The sequence below is a fragment of the Dermacentor variabilis genome, chromosome 9 (assembly GCF_050947875.1).
Source record: "Dermacentor variabilis isolate Ectoservices chromosome 9, ASM5094787v1, whole genome shotgun sequence".
In the NCBI taxonomy this organism is placed as follows: Eukaryota; Metazoa; Arthropoda; class Arachnida; order Ixodida; family Ixodidae; genus Dermacentor; species Dermacentor variabilis.
Window position 1 is genome coordinate 93,089,885 of NC_134576.1, and position 21,387 is coordinate 93,111,271.

The 21,387-nt window shown below is 46.7% G+C and overlaps 1 protein-coding gene and 1 non-coding gene across 2 annotated transcripts; both read left to right on the forward strand.

Moving 5' to 3' along the window:
- The first annotated feature begins 2,388 nt into the window (after positions 1–2,388).
- TRNAS-CGA (transfer RNA serine (anticodon CGA)) lies at positions 2,389–2,461 on the forward strand. Its single transcript has one exon. It is a non-coding gene; the product is annotated as a tRNA-Ser (tRNA).
- A 2,298-nt stretch (positions 2,462–4,759) lies between these two features.
- On the forward strand, positions 4,760–20,215 carry LOC142558458 (galactosylceramide sulfotransferase-like). Its single transcript, XM_075670589.1, has 6 exons — positions 4,760–4,771; positions 5,215–5,495; positions 6,566–6,776; positions 12,163–12,408; positions 14,784–14,957; positions 19,823–20,215. The coding sequence occupies exons 1-6, from the start codon at positions 4,760–4,762 to the stop codon at positions 20,171–20,173; spliced, it is 1,275 nt and encodes a 424-aa protein (XP_075526704.1). The 3' UTR covers positions 20,174–20,215.
- The last annotated feature ends 1,172 nt before the right edge of the window (positions 20,216–21,387 follow it).

Below are 21,387 nucleotides of genomic sequence, written 5' to 3' on the forward strand. Positions count from 1 at the left end.
CGCTGCAGTGGCGTAGCTAGGTTGTCTGGCACCCGGGGCCCTTAGCTCTTCTGTCACCCCCCTCCCCGCGGGTGTAGTCGAGGAAGGCGCGGATATCGACAATTTTCGGGTGTCTTCAGACGTATATGACACCCCCCCCCCCCCCCTATTGGCCCCGTGCACCCGGGGCCCACGGCCCCCCGGCACCCCCGGTTGCTACGCCACTGAGTCGCTGACTTTTGGACAACCGTAGTAAGTACAAACAGTTACATATGCCTAATTGCACTGGTCGATTCGGTTGGTTTTAATTTTTGTTCGACTTAAATACATCAATGTATCTCCAAAAACAGTATCGTCACCAGCGTTCGTCGCTATACAAATTACGCATATCTCGTCTACTTAGGGGTCACATCCTCTCTGATTCGCTCAATCGGAGAAATTCAGCAATATGACAGAGAAACAGAACCTAGATTTTACCGACGAAATACAAAATCATTACAATAAAGTCTAAATCGACGAGACAAGCACGTGTTATTCTTACCAGCAGATGTACCAGAGGAAGGTTTCCGCAAGCAAGATACTCCTTCAACTCACGGAACGTTTATATTATTTCAGTACGTGTTCATTGCGATATAAGATAAGTGAAGCCATAAATATATATATATATATATATATATATATATATATATATATATATATTCTTTTTTTTTTCGAGTAGTCGTGGCTCTCTCTTTCTGAACCACTGCCGGGAGGGAGGGCATACCGCACCGGTAGCTTAACAGAGAGTACTTGATGGAAAATCACATCGCGTCTCATTCTTTTTTTTTTTTTTTTCGTGGTGGGGTCCCCAGCTACAGTTCCGATAATCTTGTACTAGTCTAATAATTGTTGTATTTGATGTATAAGATATTCATTAGTCTGATACGACTTTATGTTAATCGAGTACACTTATTCATTAGTTTCCTGTCAGCTAATCAAATAGGTGGTCGTGGTGATAAACTTTATTGAAAGGGGGAAGGGTAAAGGGGGATGTGGCTGGGGGTTTGGGCTCAAGTAAGGCCCCGGGCCTGCTTGTCCTTTTCCGCCCAGTCCACCAGTTGAAGCTGTCGGTCGACGTCCCCGGAACTGAGCCAGGCTGTCCAGTCAGTCTCGCTGCTGAGGGGGGGATGAGAGAACGGGAGCGAGGTGCATTCCCACAATATGTGTGTGAGTGTTCCTGTTACTGAACAAAGCCTACATTGGTCGCTTTCCTTGCCCCCTGTGATTTTGTTAATGTATTTTGGGTGTGGGTATGTGTTTTTCTGAAGCCGCCGAAACGCGACCGCTTGCGTTTTGTCGAGTTGCTTGGCCGGTGGTGGGAGCGCGCGACGCCTCAATGAAGTAGGAACTTACATTGAATGCTTATTTGTCTGTAAAGGTAATTCGTATTGAAGCCTATAAGGTTTTATGGTATTTGCTGATAGAGTAATATAAATATGTATTAGGCCCACTGCTGATCACGAATGTTTCAGGTGAAGCTTTCTTGCCTTAATTGTTAGTTGCCGTAGCAAACAAATTAAAATTATGCATATTTGTATTCGAATTTTATATTGCGATTGAAACTAAATGCCAGTTAGTTTTAATGGGACTCAATATGTCAGTCGGTCCCAATACTGGTTGAATAAAGCCTCAGAAACAACAAAACAGTTAATAATAATGATGGGATAGTTATAATTTTAGTCCTCAAACAATAGATGTTTCTGGTTTGGCGTGATCAGTTATGAATAGCATTTAAGCTTATTATTTAATTAACCATCTATCATAATATGTTACCTATTTGTCTTGAACCACTGGCATTACTCTGTAACCCTAATTTTTCTAACACACAAACGCACGCACATGCCATATATACCTGGTATTCGGGGCAAATTTGACAGTTTGTATAATTTAGATAGAAATATTATTTGTCAATATATACTCCTTTACATATAATTTTCATCTTTTGTTTCTGATAGACGCGTCATATCAAGATAAACTACAATGAACATGAGGAGGCCACCAAAATATTATAAAATAGTTACCTGCCTCATGATGATTCGATCGCCACGGGCAGTCAAATTGTGCAATCAAGACAGCTGTTTGATGCACTGTGAGCACCGTTAAAGCGATAGGACATGAAATGCAGATGTGCAATTGAGGCTATGAAGCGGTGGCTCAAGGTGATGTTAACTCATCAGGTTGTCATGAAGATCAAATTCCCTCAAAGTGTCGTGGTGTTTAGATGCGTCTCCAGTAAAGTTGAAGAGATGGAACGTCCTCTAGAGGACGTTCCACGTCCGCCGCCAAGGTCTGTGAGTGGTGGCGCTGGCTAACACTCCCAGGGTTCTACTAGGACACATAAATACCCAAGAAACTGGATGAGAAAACAGCGCCGCGGTAGCTCAATTGGTAGAGCATCGCACGCGAAATGCGAAGGTTGTGGGTTCGGTTCCCACCTGCGGCAAGTTGCCTTTTCATCCACTTTAATTTTCATTAATTTATCGTTTCTTTATTTTCGTTTATCAAGCACAAGTAATTTCCCCTATGTTGTCCTTGGTGTCAGTGTTTGTTGGCTTCTTATGATATGACCAATAAAAATCGGGCCCCTCAGTTAAACCCCCTTTCTTCTCATTGATTATACATATATATATATATATATATATATATATATATATATATATATATATATATAGCAAGATAAGTTGAAAAGAAATTAATAACTGAAATATTGACGTATATATATATATAATTTTATTTTGCTAAATGCTCCTACCATCCTATCCATAGCCGGTCTTCCAGAGTAAACTGCGCTAAAACAATCAAGCAGCCAGCCATATCGCAGGCGATAAAGACGAAGATTGAGGAGTGAGGGCCCAGCTGGCTGACGTTCAGGTGCTTCCGATCCCACTTTCTCGCGCTTGCGTGAATCCCAAGCATGGCCCTGGTAAATACGGTGCGTTTTATTCCGCTTTCACTACAGCGTTGCTCTTTCGGCGCAGTGTACAGGCTGCTTGATCGAGTTCCCTTTTTTGTTTGCGTTTCACGTTCGCAAAAGGCTATGTTCCTCCGCCTGCGGCACCACCAGGCTGTCTTGCTGCTCCGACGTTGGCCCGTTCATGCCATCGCGGCTTTCTTCATTGGCGCTGCGGTCATCGCGTTGTTCCTCAGCTGTGCTGGGTAACTGACCACGTTTCTATTACATAATCTTGCAAACGTGCTGCCTGACGTAGCGGTGTTTTCGGGAATTCACAAAACTACAGACTCCATGCAGTGACCATCTGGCTCAACTAAAATGTCACCAGTTACGAGCATTTCAAGCAGAGCATAAATCTCGCGGCGATGACCGCGTCTGCGAAGCATTGCACCAAAATGTGTCTTGCGAAAACAGTTCAAACCTTTAAGAAATGACAAAAAAAAAAACCGATGAGCTCTTCTTGAAAGAACCATGGGGACGCCGTGTTAGTGACGTCTCAATCAATGGCGCTTCCGCGTCACTCGCACGGCGCCTACAGCACGTGAACCGACCTCTTGCAAAATACCGACAACCCTGTACACACAGTGGCTTTCCGCCACCATTGTGAAGGGCAAAGTTTCCCCTGGCGCCAAAGCAAAGGGAAAGCGGTGGGGGGGGGGGGGGGGGGGGGCGTCAGAGGTAGATATAAGATTTATGCCAAGTGTTGCTTATGTGAACGAAAACTATTTACCAAGCTATTCAGGAAATTTACATGCCGCGTTTCGGCATTATTACACGTGTTTTCAACACCACATGCGCACGGCATGAAACGCGCTTTGGCTTGTACGGTTCGTTAGCGAGGGCATCGACCTCGTTTATTGCAGCGGCATCAGAAGAGCGTGCGAGCCGTAAGTGATCGTGCGTCTTAGGAAGGGTGCAATCCTTTAGCGGTTCGGAAAGCGAACATTTCGCATGCCCTAGCGCGATTAATGAGAATCGTGCTTTTGTCATGCAGCAAAAGCGCCGTTGTGACTAATCACCCGAAAGCAAAGGAACGGTTCGCTTGCCCAACCGCTATAATATCGCAGGCGCTGTTGCCTGTCTTCCGAAATTGTTGCTCTTTGCCGACTGCCTCTGGAGACTTTTTTTTTTTTTTTTGGAATGTGGCGCCATCAGACACAAAAAGGCGAACAGCCCATTTGGCACCACGGGGCAGGTATCTCGGGACAAAACTCGGGGTCCGGAGAGGCCAAAGCAGGACAAAACACCGCCCCAAGGCGGTGTTTGGGGCGGTGTCGAGGGGCTGTCGAGCAGTCGAGGGGCTCAACTTATTGAGCCCCTCGACTGCTCTCTACTCTGGTACCAACTTGTGTATATTATGGAATTTTTTAAGCGTCGCTTTCTGAGTCATTAGTAAATGTAACAGGGAAGTTACAACACAATAGGATTCCGGGTGTCAGTTTATTGTTCTGTGACTGCAATCGGCCGTAGAAGAAAGAGTGAATGCAAATGCGAATACACTGTAAAATAATTTACCCCCTTAAACGTGAGGAAGGGCGTAAATTTGTCTATAAATCCCACCATTAGGGTGTCAGTTACATAACGGTGTGAGTTAGTGACCTACACACTCCCTTTTCATATTTAAAGGTGTAAATTATGTTACAGTTGACACCCTAAGTGTGTGAGTTATAGACCCACTTACACACTTTTTCACTTTTAAGGGTGTAAATTATTTTACAATGTATGTATTATACAATGTATTATTATACAATGTATTATACAATGTATTATTATACATTGTATTATACAATGTACATTTGGGTTTGCATCCAACGTTCAATCCAACGAAATCCAGCGTTGTCAGCAACACTGGGCCCCCGTTCCGAACGTTGTCAAATTCCGCCGCACTGTCCGACTTGTCGTCTTGTCCGCTATGATTGGCTCACAGAGCCGCTATGCAGTCACTCCGATTGGCTCAAGAATGCCAACGAGGCGAAACTGGAGGGCGTAACCCCCTCCCCTCCCCTTCCCTCCCGCTGGTGACGCTATGCTAGTGAAGCGGAGTGCAGTAGTAGTAGTATAAACTTTTATTTTAAAAAAAAGAAAAAAATCACACTCAGGTCCAGTGGGTGGGTCCCTCAGTCCAGGGCCCCACTGGCGATCGCGGCACGCCGGGCTTGGTCAAGAAGGGCCAGTTGGTCCTCCCGCACCGTGCTGGCTAGCCACACCTCCCACTGCCTACTGTTGGAGTTTTGCCCCATAAGCGGAGTGCAGGGGTCGACGAATGGCACAGGCGTCCTTTCCGAAGTACAGCAGTCCCCACACAATCCACAGGGAGCTTATCCCGAAGTGACGGCGCGTTCGCGTTCATCGTGTATACTCGCAGAGTTGGAGCCAGCTGCTCGGAGCGCAACCGCGTGGCCTTCATCAAGACGCACAAGTGCGCGGGTACGTCGGTGCAGAACATCATCATGCGCTTCGGTTACTCGCGCAACCTGACCTTTGCCATCGGGCCCCGCGACGTCTACCTGGGACACCCGACCAGGTATGTGGCGCGCTAAGTGACGAGACCAGCCAGTTTTCTTGGCGTTTCAAGGGTGAAAATGAAAAAAAGATAATGTGGCTTAAGGACTAGTCATATCGAAAGCACAGGTACATATAACATAGAAAAGGAGGGATGGTCACGCACAAATGACCAATGCTTTAGCATGACTACAGCATGAGCTGTGGCACTGAATTTGAGTGCCTATATTGTCTCTATAAATTTTACGTGTGGACTGTCAAACATAACAGGAACCAATGGTTTTATAAAGCCCTAAGTGAGATTAAACTTGAATGTTGCTTCGAATCAAAGGTTATGAAACTAAAGTTTTCTTAATTATGTGTCATGTTGTGCGCGATGGCGGTTCAATGGAACATAAATTATTCCTCAATAAAATTGAAGGTAAGATTTAACGGATGCTACAAGTGCACGAGATATATTTAGAGGTGGGATTCTTCAGGTCACAGGCAAGCGTCTCAGTGAGCCTAAAAAAATCTGTCGTAGGCAGATGTCATTGGCGTTGATGTTTTCATGCTGCTACTATGGAGTTAAAATCAACTAGATGGTACGTAACAACACATTTTATTAATGTCAGTGCTAGCTTTAAACCTATCAAGAAACGACGATAACATCAAAACCTGTGCGGCTATTGCTTTTGTTCGAGGTGAAGGCAGCCCCTTTTACTTCTTTAGCGTGAAGATGTACCACTTCAGTGAAACTCACCCTGGCTATATCCACAATCCTTGTATGATCAAGCCTACGGTGTACTCGTCTTCAATCGCGAGACCATGGCCTTCATTAGATAGTCTGTGACAATACTTAAGAATGCAGCGGTAAGTACAACGCTGTTCAGCTCGCAATCTGCGTAGATGAACCAGTCAATGCGCTCGCTCCATTTTCACGACGTCAAGGTGGTGACGAATTTGTGCCTCTGTATAGGGAACTTCGTTTTCGAGCGGCGGAGGCACAGATGGAAGACGCAGTACGGTTTTGTAGGCGGAACTTGTACGGGGTTTTGAGGCCCCTCATGGCACCGAGCGCTGGCAATGTCCTTTCCTTTTTTTTTCACCAAGGTTCCGCCACGACATGGTTCCCGACCTAGCTCGCTACGGTCGTCAGTACCACATCCTGGCGCACCACAACCGCTTCTCGACGCGACAGGAGTACGAGCGCCTCCTCGGCAATGACGTCTTCATCATTACCATACTCCGGGAGCCCATGGCCATGTTCGAGTCGCTCGCGGCCACCCTCAAGCTCAGGGGCATACACATCGACGACTTCGAGGTGGGCGTCAAACGGTGTCGCACACTGCGTTTCCGTAGAGAACCTGAGAACTGCTGCGCAGGCTTTGCACTTTCTATCGCGCAAACGAGCACGACACACTGCAGCGAAGAGGACAGAACAAGCGCGATATCGCAGCTAATGTCTGTAGAATGGAATTCACTCCATTGTGTTCCTTTCACAGCGAATTTCTTAAGGGGCTCCCTCCTCCTCCTAAGCATTTCGTGCGACTACAGCGTGCGGTGGCGCACTCTGCATCAGGTGTCAATCAAAGGGAACAACCAGCAGAAGCGCGACCTGCGTCGGAGTCCGAAATTCGTCGCGATAGACGCACAAATGCCGTCGGCGCCGCCGTCGCCGTTGTCGTGCTGTCCCACTCGACGGCGTATGCGCGGCTCGCACGCGGAGTGTTAGAGGGCCTCCAGAAACAAAGCGAACTCAACGAAAAAAAAGTTGAGATGAAGCGAAGTCGATGCACCGCGAACGCTATGCTCAATCACCTCCGTGGCGGAGCCAGGACAGTGTTTCTGCCTTAATTCCTGCTGGCGTGAGCAATGTGCGCTCGCCGCCATAATCACACTAGCGCGTTCCTGCTGATCTGCCGTGTGTATGTGCGCTACTCTGAGCGGAACAGGCAGAAAATGTCAAGCTACAGTTATCTAATTTTAAAGCGAAGGCTTTTTTGGCCGCGAACTTGCGATTTCGCCGTGGCCATGCTCCGAGGAGGCACATGACGTCACACCGCATTCCTCGTCACACCGCGTTCCTACACCGCGTTCCTCTTCTTAGCGCTCGCCTCCGCTGGCTTCGCCAGCTGCGTCGCATGCCTGATAACATGTCGGAGGATTGAAAAGGAGAGCTCGCGTACGCCGCAACCACAGTTGAGGCGGCAGTATGGACAGCGACAATTCTGATGAGCAGGAGGAGGCCTGGAATCGACATCGGAACGAGATGAAACAGACGAACAGCGCGCCGAACTACTGACTAAACGCCGTAACATAGCTACACAACCAGACTAACCTGGACTTGCAATCAAGATTAACCAAGGCTAACCATGCTATGCCTTAGCTTTCGCTACATATATCCTGGCATAGCCGAGCTAAGCCACTGCCAATTTTTTTCACTTGGCGCTGACTGATGCCGATGTATTCCCCTCGGTCTCATCTCGTGTAGCATCGAGGTTGGATGGATGGATGGACGGATGGACGGACGGACCACATTGTCTGGCTCGGTGTTATGTATGTGTGTCCGTGCTGCTTTGTTTAACGTTCCCTTATACGTTTGTTTCCCTGTTTGCAGACGAACATTTAATTCAGAGTGCATAAACTTTGTCAGCACAGCTAGAGGCACAAATGGCCAAATTGTTTAGTAGCACTTCTTTAAAGGATGAAGGGCGTTCACGCCATGTCGTATGCTTGGCGATATTCACGAAGCTGTTCTACGATCAAGTCATATTTCACATGCTAATGTGAAGGTACTCTGAGGTCACTGGCATAAAAAGGTACTGTCACGTCAGCAGTTTAGCCGTTTCAACGTCCTAGCGTGAGATTTCCCACGATTTTAACAAATTTCTTAATATCCCTAAATCTTCGAAAATTTCGCCAGTGTTAAAATGTTATGTTACGAGCCGATCAACAAATGCGTTCCAATGTACGCCTCTTTTCGTTTCAGCAACAGCAGTGGCACAAGGTTACTCATTAACTTTTGTTTAAACTAGCCGCCTAAATTGCAAACAAGTCTGTTTTGAAGATACGTAAGACTGGATTTCTAGAGAAGCACCAAGCTGAATATACAGTGCGATTCCAGCCAAATGATTACTGGGCACAGTATGAGCACAGTATGATTCCAGCCAAATGATTACTGATATATACTTATCTCCCATGTTTACATTTCACTTATGTTCACAGATTTTTGACAGGCTGCTGAAACGCTTCTCGCATTTTGATGCGAAAGCATAATACAGCCCATTGAGCGCAAAAGCCGGCGTCTGTAGCAGCGAAACGGCACCTTAATTCCCATTGGCCGCGACGCCACGTCAGCAGTGCACCTCGACGGAGCAGAGCCGGGAACATCTGTTGCCGCACTATAGCGTGCCAGGAGTTGAGTGAGGGGAGAGGGCATTGCCGCGACGCCACGTCAACAGCGCGCCTCAACGAACTAAAAAAGCGCCATGACGCCGCGGGCCAAGACGGGTTGTCGTTGGCGAGGCAGTCGCGTGCGCTTGCGGGTGCCGCTCTCTCGCTCTCGGAAGCCGGCGCTCGATAAGAATAGCTCTCTCTCACCCCCACTGGCCTTAGCTGCTGCTTAGCTTGGCTGCTCCTCGGTCTCTCGTCGCGCAGGATGTCGGTGGCATTCGACGTCTTCGATTTCTCAGCAATATCGTCGAAATGGTTCCTGTCTAAAGCCAAGATGCCAACGTAGAAACTACAAAAAAAAAAAACTGCCCGGTCGCACCAATATAATCGCAAAACTTGATAACATACCGCGCACCAAAACTCGAAAATATTATTCGCAAAGTGAAACTCGAAAAGAACCGCCCAGAGGTGGTGAACTGAACATTAATGCTTTCGCATCCATAACTTATAAGAGTTATGTCCTCAAAATTTTCGGTTACTCTATTCCAAATAGGTTTTCAAGCTTAGTTTTCACGTCTGTTACAAGCCTGACAGAAACTTTCAGAGAGTGGTCACGCAGATGATGATGAAAACGTTTTATTGACAAACTATTCAAGCAACAACGGAGGTTGTGTAATGCAGTTTCCTGCATTCGGGGTGCTTCTTTTTATCCTGATCGAGTCATTTTTGCTGATATTTACGTAAGCAGGAGGACATAAGCCGCAAAGAAAACTTCAACGATAATTTTCCTAATATACAAAATTAGGCGAATTAACATTTAAATTATTAGCGTCGGGGCCCATCTGATTGCAAAGTTGAAGCCGAGACGTAATGAAGTGTATCCTTAGCATAAATCTTTGGACTAGCAGCCCTGTCGCGATATCTGCGCAATGTCTCGGCGTTCCAGTTAAGATTGTCCCTAACTGTTGAAAGTCATCATATCATAACATCATATTTATTTTGAAAATTAAATAAATGAGAGTGAGAAAACAATTTTGGTATGTTTGCTAAATAAGTAACAGAAGCCCTATATATAGACAACAACAAGCATGGAGAAAATAACAATACAATAAAATCATACCATAAAAAGTTATATGTACCACGGCTGCCTTAACATGTTCTGCGGATATTTTTTATCATCAGAATATTTTTTCTTTGGCAAAGTGGTGTTTTGCATTTTGCTTCATGTTTTTGTAGATGGGCATTCTGAAGAAATAGTTCCATCGTGTTAACGATAATTAATATTGAACTTCTGCATTGAAAAGTGATCCTCAGATTTTTTTGCAGGAAGACCGAGCAACACGTGCTTGACATTCCGAAACATGATAAAGCGTGACTAAGTTAGTGCTTGAGGGCAAACCCGCTTGACAGTGAGAAACGTCAGATTTTTTTATAGTCAATAATTGCTACATTTATGTAGAACCAAATGAATTGAATTATGGGCTAAATATAAAACTTACGTTAAACCAGACTGCTGCTTTAAAAAATTATGGGGTTTTACGTGCCAAGACCACTTTCTGATTATGAGGCACGCCGTAGTGAAAGACTCCGGAAATTTTGACCACCTGGGGTTCTTTAACGTGCACCTAAATCCAAGTACACGGGTGTTTTCGCATTTCGCCCCCATCGAAATGCGGCCGCCGTGGCCGGGATTCGATCCCGCGACCTCGTGCTCAGCAGCCTAACATCATAGCCACTGAGCAACCACGGCGGGTAGACTGCTGCTTGGTAGACGTGCCATTTTTCTATTGAGCCTTGATATTGTGCTTCGGTAATGAAGCTGCGTTGAACCTAGCTTGTTTACTTGGCGTGATTTGAGACTGAATCACGAGATATACAGTCCCGAACGAAGACAGCTGTGTTTCTATGGAAGGCATAAAACATGTAGAGTTTGTTTCTCCCAAAATAATGGCATGGATAATTTTTTTTACTCGAAAAAGAAGGAGAACACAGCAGTTGGAGAGCGTCATGGTAAGCGGACACACACACAGTTAGAGGAAACATTTCCTGGCTATCTTTTTTCTTTAGAATGGGAGCAAACGAATTGAAGTTCAACTATTCCAGCCCGAGCGTACCGAAAGACAGAGGCGATGTCCCTATCTAACGTCTCCGGAACGCAGTTCGCATTGACACCATAAGCTGCGCACGAGACCTACCTAATCAATAGTTCCCAAAGGACACATAAGCATGGCAGAATGGCTATCACCGTACAAAGGGCCCGGCCCTCACGACGGTCTCCGCGAGCTTCAGCCTGATATCGCTGTTCGGCTGGATCTCGGAGGCCACGTTTCGCGTGGGGTTGTGCGAATTGCTATTTTCGAGACCGAGTTGAATACGGATGGAATAGCGCCAGAAGCGAACTGAATCGAATATCGCATGGTTCTTGAAGAGTGAGCAGCTGTGTTCATCATTCATCCAAAACTGCATTCAAATTCTAGTGTATTCACGAGATTAGCAAGTTTCTGTCATTACAAAGTAGGTTATTGAGCGCTTTTTATTAAGATCGTTAAGGGAGCATTATGAGCGAATGAGTAGTTTATCTGCATACCTAGGAGTCAGAGGTGAGCGCGATGGATTGCGGTTTAGCCCGAAAAGTCTGACTCTCTGAGCGGCCTATAGCGTTCTCCCCTACGTAACCTCTCGTGTTCTTTTTTGTCTTTTGTAGCCTCCAGGATTAAATTTGCCGCACTTGTGCTTTAATTTTATGCTTGATTGCGCTCAGCTGCCGACTTCAAATAATCGAAAACCGTTAGAAAAGACATTACCATTTACGAATAGTGACTATTCGTTTCAAAGATCGAATCGAATATGTCATTGTTCTGTTTGGTAATTCAAACGTTTCGAATGTCTGCTGTACCGCGTGGACACCCAAAATCACGTCTCTGAATTTGGCGTAACAGTTCTGTGGAGCTTGGCCAGATGGAGGAAAAGAGAAAGAGACAGAGTAATAACATTTATTAGTACCAAAGGAACTAGCTAGCCCTATAGTCCGAGCCTCCTGGTAGGCTCCTGCCTCCTAACCCAGCATGTTCTTGACGTGCTGCACCAGAAACGGTCACCATAGTTTTTCAAACTTTCGTGGGGAGTGGTCCACTCCGCTAGTTCTGTGGTAGCTTAGAAAGTGTGGTCTTTCTGAAGGTGATGATGGCAGGGCACTCTCACAAGGCGAGTTTATTTGATGGTTCATGCAGCTTGCTTCGTGCTACATTCGAGTGGATGACAACCTTGTTCCCCTTCATGGCGTCTCTGCCTAACGGTGTACGGTTTTCACGCAGGACGCGCGCGGCAAGGGACATTTCATGTCGTACCTGTCGGGGAAGCGCACCGATTACGGTCGCATCGGCACGAACCAGATGTCCTTCGACCTGGGCCTGCCCACCGGGGTAATGAACGAATCCCGTGTCGTCGTCAACTTCATCCGGCGCCTCAACTCTGAGCTTGACCTGGTGCTGATTGCCGAGCTCATGGACGAGTCGCTGGTGCTCCTCAAGCACGCGATGTGCTGGACCACCAAGGACGTGGTGAGCACTCAAGCAGCACACGTAACGGCGATTCGTTGCAAGCCAGTGAGCCATTCTTTACAGCTTTGTTCTTAGAAACGAAGCTCACGTTATACGCCAGACGCACACAAAAAAAGATAAGGTAAAAAAACTGACAACCTTGCCAAGACACGATCTTGGCTGTGTCCCATGATATGCGATAGTATTCTAACCAGCTAGTGCAACGCGGCATAAATTTGTATATCTATATGTAATATTACTTTTGATCGCTTCGGCGAGTCCGTGGTGTCCGAATGGATGACGCGAACACATTTTCACCTTTTTGCAACAGTACTGTCGCGCTCAGTATGAGCTACAACGCGTCACGCGTTGTAGCTCATACTGAGCGTGATAATACATCCGCGAGCGCAAGACATCGTTGCATCTTTTACCCGGCTTAAGTTTATAAATGCACTCCATCTAGATTCTGTGCTAATACAGTGAAAAACACCACTAAAGAAACTTCACTTTTATGAGACTTCGTTTCAAGAAAATGCACGCTAGCCCGTCAAGACCCGCCGGGTTGGCGCAAGGGCTTTGGCGTTGCGTTGCTAATTGCCCGAGGGCGCGGAATCGAATCCCGGTGACGGCGGCCGCATTTTGATGGAGGTAGAATGCAAAAACGACCGTGTACCCTGCATTGGGGGCAAGTTAAAGATCCCCAGGCGGTCAAACATTAATCCGAAGTCCTTGACTACATCGCGTCTCATAATCACATCGTGGCTATGTCACGTAAAACCCCAGAAATAAATTAACCCTTCATATGTAGTGAGTGAGTGAGTTAGAACTTTATTTAGGTCCTGAGGTGAAATCAATCCGGCGGCTCCACCCAGGTCGGGGCCGGTAGACAGAGTCCTTCGGCGACGGCCCGGGCCCTCTGGATAGCCTTGAGCTGAGCGATGAGCTTTGTGCTTCTGAGCGCTGAGTCCCAGGAAGACTGGTCGGGAAATTCCGTGCTCGCGTTGGCAGGGCACAGCCAGAACGTGTGTTCGAAGTTGTTGTATTCGTGGCCGCAGTGTGGGCATTCAGTAGGAAGGTCAGGATTGATCCTGCTTAGTGTTGTTGGTGTGATCTATGTCCTAGTCTGCAACTGTCTGTAAGTGACGGCCTGTGCTTTTTTGAGCTTTAGGTGAGGAGGAGGAAAATTCCTCGCGATAACCTATGATTTGAAGTGATTTCGTGGTATGATACGAGCGGGTCTTTGTTGTCTAGGTCCATCCACGTTACCGTGGGTCCAGGTTGCTGCACAGCGCCATAGGTTGCTGTACTAACTTCGCCATGCTTGTAGCAAGAAAGAAATCGATTGAAAAGAAAAGCATCTCAGCTGCATACGTTGCGCGAGGCGAGGCTTCTGGAATATACGGTTACTCAGTTACATACCGGTTAGTTGGCCTTGCGATTAGATTAAAAGCGCATGTTAACCATTTGCCTTTTTTGTGTCAGTTTATCTGCTACACGGTGATAAGCGGCCACTAGATTTATCTTCAAGACAAGAATACCATAAAAAAGTGAATCAGCATATTTCCAGAGCTGAAGTAAACATGAGTCGGTACGGTTTCATTTGCAATTCCAAAATTTCTTGCTGCGATGCCAGTGGGGAGCTTTTCAGACCATCTCTGTTGGGGTTAAACTTCTGTAGGCCCGTGATGAAACAAGTACAAAACATTTCTTGCCACCCACACGGGCCCCATGCAAAGGCCCCCGCAGAAATTTGTGGTAATCAAAGTGTTGTTACGCTCATCCTAACTGACCAGCGGTTTTTAAGCATGAACATTTTCTGATACCGCCATATGGAGGTTAAATTCCCGCAGTTCCGAATTTACCGGTGGGAAGACAAATTTATCTCAACATCCTAATAGGCGGTCATGAATTCAAAATTTCTGGTGAAGCGGGCTATAGCTGGTACATGCCCATAAATTGAGCTTAAACTTTCCGACCCAAACGAATGCTGTCGACATGAAACGTTGACAATTTTTCGTGGCGGCGAAACCTCGCGGATTGACTCATGGTAACGCCAGCATGCTGTTTCTTTAATATATTTTATTTAGTCCTAGAGTGACACGTGGTTGGTCACTTCTATAAGACGTTTCTCCCGACCATCCTTATTCCTTTATATAGTGGTGTGATTCCTCTGGCCGCAAAGTCGGTCACCTGTGGTGAGGTTACTGTGAAACTTCGCGCAGGTGATCTTCCAGCAGGTTTCTTTAATCTTTTTTTTTTCTTTAGTACTAGAGTGACACGTGGTCCCTTCTTTAAGAAATTTTTCGCGACCGTCCTTATTCCCTTATATAGTGGTCGAATTCCTCAGGCCGCAAGGTCGGCCACCTGTGGTGACGTCACTTTGAAACTTCGTGCAGGTGAGCTTCCAGCAGAACGCCCGGAGTTCGCAGTTCCTACCGAGCCGCATCCCGGACAAGGCCCGTCGCGCCATCCTGACGGCCAACTACGTGGACGTGGCGCTGTACGGCTTCTTCAAGAGCAGGCTGCTCGAGGAGATCGCAGCGTTTGGCACCGAGCGAATGAAGGAGGAGGTGAGCGAGACAAACGCAGTGTTACGATACGCGAGAACCGTTTTGCCAATTCGTGTTCTCTTACTCGTTGACCATCTCCGTAACTGGACAACATCAAGCAAGAGCACACGAGTGATGGCGGACTCGTGCTCGTTGCTTTGTCAGCTCTCGTGCACGCTGCATGCACCCGCGAAACAACGCATGCAAAACGACTGGTTAAACACTCGTTGCCGTAACTGGGAAGACTTGGTCGGCGATTGCTTCCTTTAGACGAGTTACGGTGAATTGCTGCTTCTGTGTTTGGGCCCACAAAAGCACGAACACGATTTTACACCAAGAAAAAATGGAACGATAACTTTCGTGAACAATAAATTGCATTCGTAAAAAAATTATTGAAGCTTTAAGGAAATCATCAATTAATTGACACAGTAATTATTCATGACTGGTCTCTTGAGCTTTCTACAACTGAAAGCACGCTCGATCCAGCATGTCCAGAGCTCTATTCTGGCTTTTTTTTTTTCACTTATAGGTCATTTCCGACATCTTAGTCAGCGTATCAAATCTGATACGAAATAAGTGCTTTGCGGGATTGAAGTGTAGTTTGCTTTGGATGTATATAATTCGTGTATATCAAGAACAACATAAAGTAAATAACTATGCATCTAAATAAAATCTTTCTTTTCCTTATATTGCAGAATTGATTTATCATATATATGGTAATCCATACATTTCTTTTTTTTTTCATATCCTTATATAATTTATATTGTTGCCGTTATTCTTGGAATACATTATTCAGCGGAACTTGTGTGCGTTAGTGCTTGTGTTCGACTTCTACTCGCCTTGCCTTCACTCGGCGTGCTGTAAGTGTAGCTTCATTTGCGCGCGCATTGCGCACTTTCTCTGCATGGATATACCGCGGCGATAGGGGCTGTTGAGTGGCCGCATTGCCTGGTAGGCACGGTGGTTGGCGTTTACCTCACAGTCTCACGGAGCGAACGGAGGCAAGAAGGAAGCGGCAAGTGACCGTTGCCCCAACTCCTCCCCCTCTTCTCCCAACTTTTCTCACCACCGCTAAATATCAACCATTAGCGCAGCGGAGCATGCTTGTGAGAGTGACTCCCGGTGGCATCAGAGATGTATTTTCTTCAACTCTTCTTTTGTTTTTCCCTTCTTTGGAATATAATTTTCATGATAAAGTTAACCTTAATCTGTATGTAATCGTACATTACAAACGAAAAAGAAGGAAAGTAAATTTCTGCTACGTTTTGCTTCGGTTCATTGTCTCACTAAAGTTTTGTGAGCAAAAAAACAAGACTGGACAATTGCATGAACACAAAACACCGAGTGCTAACTGTGCAATGTTAATTTTCTTGTTTTAGAAAAATGAGGCTCGGGGGTTCATCTTCGCGCGTGCGGCGTGGCCACACATCTATTCTAATGCTTCTGCTGTTAATACCGTTTTATGGCGCAAGGGCTATAACGGCCAAAGAGCGCCAGTAACGATGTTTAGTAGTGCGGTAGAATGTTAAAAAAAATGACTGCTGGTATAACAGCTTTCTGAATGTTTCTAATGTTTCTGAAAAATAAGCAGGTAACAGTTGGCGCTCGGCGTCCTGTGTTCGTGTATTTGCTCCAGCCCTGTACTTTCTTTGTTTTTTCGTACGATCTTCCGTGTTTCAAACAACTAGTTTAGTGTCGAGTTTTCGTCCCATGGTCTGCTGGCCGCACATGATTGGTCTCTCGGTTCTTCTTGCTCTTCTCATATTTTCAAATTTCATTTGATGAGAGGACACATGTTCTGCATCTATAGATAGTACCAAACGGTAACCAATGCCGAATAGCGTGTCTAAGCAACATTTTATTGCGAGTGATCATGTTTAGCCGGAAAAGACTTGCTGCCTGAGTAACACAGTGTGCTGTCCACAGTTATGTACACTGTGAATGCGATGAAAGTTCTCGAGACCGCGGGATCGTATCATGGCCGTGGAGGCCGCATTTAGATGGAGGCGAAATGCAAAAACGCCTGTGTACCGTCTATTGGATGCTCGTTAAATAACTCCAGGTGGTCAAAACTAATCCGGAGTTCCACACTACGCAGTGCCTCATAATCATGTGGTTTCGGCACGTAAAACCCAATATTTTAGTTTTTAATGAAAGTTATCGCATTTTGGGCTTAAATTCCATGTTCCATCATCTACAGTAGATGATACAAAGTATCTGAAAACTATTAGAAAACTATTCGGATTTTTTATCGATTCGAGAATCTAAACTGAATAATTACTATTCGATTGGAGAACCAAATGGAATAACACAATATTTCATTCGTTATTCGAAAGTTCCGAATATTCGCCACATCCCTACAATATAGCGAAATGTGTCAATGTCCAGCCCTTGCTTCATTGTGTCCAGCATAGAGGAAGGAAAAGTAGAAGCGAACTTGAAGTGATGCAGAATAAGCCAGAAAAAGTCGGCCCAACACGTGATCACGTAGCGGTACATTTTTAATGTCTTCCATTGCCGTTTTCAGCCATCTCCTAGCGCAAGTTTACGAAAAGGCCACATGTCTGACGGCAGCGCTCGCAAGTTACAATGAAGTATTACAAGGAGTGACGGGAGTTACAAAAGCTTATCAAGAGTAGCTGTGCACAAAATGGTTAGCAAAGCACCGAAACAATGGCACATCGATTAAAACTGGGAACAAAGGCACGGGACCAAGTACGTCAAGCGCATGATCACGGTTATACGTCACGTTCATACTCAGGAATTTTGGACATTGCGCAGTTTGTCGACCTTCATCACGACACACTAACGTAGCTCAACGGGCAGCACTTTCAAAAATGATATGTCAGAAGGTCGACCCAGTTTCAACAAGTTTTTATTCGCAACGTCGAAATGTGCGAGAGTGTGAAAGAGGCCCGTGTGTTGGAGGCGCTGGTTTGAGGTGCATATCGGTAAACCCAGGGCGACCTAGTGAAACGTGTTGAGTGAAGATCCGAGTTTTCGAGTTTGTGTTTGTATTAGCGTTAGGAACGGGGCGGTGTACAGAAGCCTGCTATACACGAGCGCAGTCGCGAGCTGTGTTGCTTGTTCTTCTCTAAGTCCGTGTTTCTTTGCTAAGGATCCGCCGCATTAGGTGCGTTAGATTTCGGCAATCTTTTTGATATTGTATAACGCTAGAGTTTGCATTGTTGTGATTTATGATGAATCCGAGTATTCAGCACGATGTCACCTTTGATATCTGTTTGCCTAATCATCTGAGTTGTGTCAGGGCGTTTGTTTTCTTTTGCTATCGTGTTCGATTCACGAGGAGAATTTCAGACTTTTCTGCTGAAAGTTGGAGTCCGGCTTTGTGCAAGGGGTCAACTATGGTGTCTACGCCTTCTCAGAGGGTTGTTTCGACGTCCTCTGGACTTCCAGTTTCGCACCATATGGCAATGTCGTCGGCGTAGAAAGAGCGATGAAGATTGGGGATTGTGAATAGCTGCCTTGATAGTGCTGTCACGCAGATAATAAAGAGGGTGGAAGATATAACCGATCCTTCAAGTGCTCCACGGGCAATAGTGATGGGGAAGGAAAGAGACTGCGCGGCCTTGAAGCGTGCTGCCCTACCATTGAGGAAACTGCGTATGTAATTGTACATATTGGTGCCGCATCCAATGTCGTGAACCAATTTGAGTGTGCGATCGTTCGTAAACGTTATCCAACGCCTTCTTTATATATATTTCGAGAAGTGCTTGGGGCTGTGCTGTCTTTGGCTGCAAAAACGTGTTCTGCAGTACGAGATAAATCCCTGCGTGTAAATGTTCTTGGGGTACCCAATGAGCTGGAGTGGAAAATGCTTCGAATCCTCCAGGTATTCCTCTAGTATGTTCAATGCAAGCCGTTCCATTGTTTTGCCCACACATGACGTTAAGGATATTGGTCTGGTGTTTCAAAGCGTGGCTTTCTCCCCTGGTTTTTGGATCAGTGTAACGTGTGATGTTATCCATTCGAATGGGAGGGCGCCCGTGTTCCAAAACTTGTTTATGTGTGAGGGCAGCGTTTCTTTGTCTCCGTTGGGCAGACTGCGCAGAAGAGTTTACGCGATGCCTTCAGGGCCCGGCGCCGTCTTCTCATTGCTGTGTAATATAATGCTGTGTTTAGTTCTGTCATGGTGAAGTCGCCGTCCATGTTGTCGTCGGGGGGGGGGGGGAGGGGGCGTGCACAGTCTGTGTACAGTGACTGATGTGCCGCAGGTATGCAAACGGTCCGACGTTCCTGGAATGTTTTGTTTCCACCTTGTGCTTGCGTGCTTCTCTATTGTAGGGATCAAGCGCTTCCTTGTGCCGAGCAGGGCACGCGAATGATGCAACGTGTGTTTTTTGCGTAACGTATTCTGGATGCTGTCGCAAATATGGTTCCATTCTGTTTGTTCGAGCACCCGGGCATGATTGATCGCTTGAATTTTCATATAGTCTACACCTTTACGACGCCGATTGTTATGCGGTTGCTTGGATAAGGCTCGCATAAGCTTCCTGCGCTTTTTCCAGACGCGTGTGAAATGCGGGTCACGTCCGATCTGCCGGCACTGAAGTTATATGCATGTCTGTAACTACTGTTTTAGTTTCTATTGAGGCATTCAGCCTACGTGCCTAAGTCAGGTCCAGCGTGAGTGATATTCTGCCTCAGTTTCTGAAATTTGTCCGAATTTCTGAATGTGACCGTAGCGCAGCAGTTCAACATGCAGAGTTAGCTTGCGAAGACAGGCTGCGTAGCGTAATCCTTCCTCTTCGTTCGTTTCCTACCTCCACGGTGCCCGCAATTGCTTCTCAGGACAGGCAAACACTCTACTACATTGGGCCTTCTCTTAACGAAGGGTGCGCTCAAATTATTGTTAACTCTTGCAGGTGTTCGCGCTGCGCAAGACGCGCATGGCTATGTACGGCGACTGCGTGGACTCGGAAGATTCGGCGGACAAGGTGTTTCCGCCGCAGTTCGTGTACCGCGCCGACGTGGTGGGATACCGGCTCAAGAACGCCTCGCGCATCGTGCCGGCCTCCACTTGCCGCCAGCTGGCAGCCAACGAGCTCCTCTTCACCAACATGGTGCGCCGCCGCCAGCTCATGGACATCTCGGCCTTCTACTTCGCCCGCTGGGGCGCCGGCCAGGGGGCAGCACCGGTGACGTCTGCTGCGACCGCTTCTGTCGCGCTCCTTTTGTTATCACTCCAGCTAGCCTGGAGAGCGGTATGCGGCTAGCAGACGTGACGCCTTGCGCGTCCTTCCTCTCTCTCCTAAGCAAGAAAGAGAAGTGTATATAAAACGTTTGATGATGAGAGCGTTTGGTTTTATTCTGGCTGTGTTCAGCTCAAGTCGTCAATTTACAGTTTATAAAAAGAGAACTATTTGTTGGCTTAGTTGGCGCATAATCCAACGGCTGTCCGCTGTTTTCTTTCTTTCCTTTTCATTTAAAGGGACGTCGGAGAGATGCATTAGGCTTTATTCTAAAGCATGGTTATGCAACAGCAAAACAGTAGCTCTATACCGTGTGAGACATGTTAAATCATGCCTGTTTAATAATTCCTTTTCTCCTACGGCTGCGTTTATGTCGGTCAGGCCGGCCGCTATATAATATCCGTCTAAAAGAACATATTAAGAATAGGTCATCTGACGAGCATTCCCACGTAGCTAAACATTGCAGGGATTGTGAAAAAGAGACAAAGAAGCTGTGCCTTCCGCTTCTAGAAAAGGCGGAGCTGGTTACGAGGCCGACGACAACGCCGACGACGACGCGAAACCCAGGAACGGACGCCAAAGAGCTGCGCTCTAAAAAAAAAGCAAATTTTATTCCGTCATAGCGATCGTCGTACACGGGAGCTGTTCGAGGCATACGTCATAAAGAAGACAGCGCTTGTATTATTAAGAACGGCCCGCTGAGATGCAAGTTTTGCCAGCCAGTTGCGACAGCAGCGGCAACCTTTTCGCGGAACGCCACCGTTACGCTCTAGCCTCGTCGCCATTGTGACTAAACGCGCTCGGCGGACCAACTATTGTTACTGAGCCGCCACCGCCAACCGGGTCGGCCGCGTGCGGGGGAGTGCCCGCGGGAACGTCTACTAATGCCTCTTCCCACGCGCCGTGCGAGACGCAAGATAACGGGCTACCGGCCGCGCTGTGGGGGTCAGCTCCGAGTTCTACGAAGTCCGGCTGACCTCGGTTGGGGACCGTGAACCTCGCGCAAGGAAGTGTGTGTGTCAGTGTGTGTGTGTAAACTGTCCCGCAGAGAGGCGACTTGTTTACCATGACTGGACGGCCGTTTCCGTCACCTGGGTATCGGGAGAGGACCGAGTGTTTATAAACCGCTGTTGTGCGGGTGCTCAATACACTTTCTCAAGCAGTCATGTTAGACTGATACACTTTCTCAAGCAGTCATGTCAGACTGATACGCTTTCTCAAGCAGTCATGTTAGACTG

Excerpts from the sequence above, each read along its gene's own strand:
- LOC142558458 (XM_075670589.1), top strand. Across the intron at positions 5,496-6,565 it reads TACCTGGGACACCCGACCAG|GTTCCGCCACGACATGGTTC; the intron begins GTATGTGGCGCG and ends TTTTTCACCAAG. Across the intron at positions 12,409-14,783 it reads GCTGGACCACCAAGGACGTG|GTGAGCTTCCAGCAGAACGC; the intron begins GTGAGCACTCAA and ends AACTTCGTGCAG.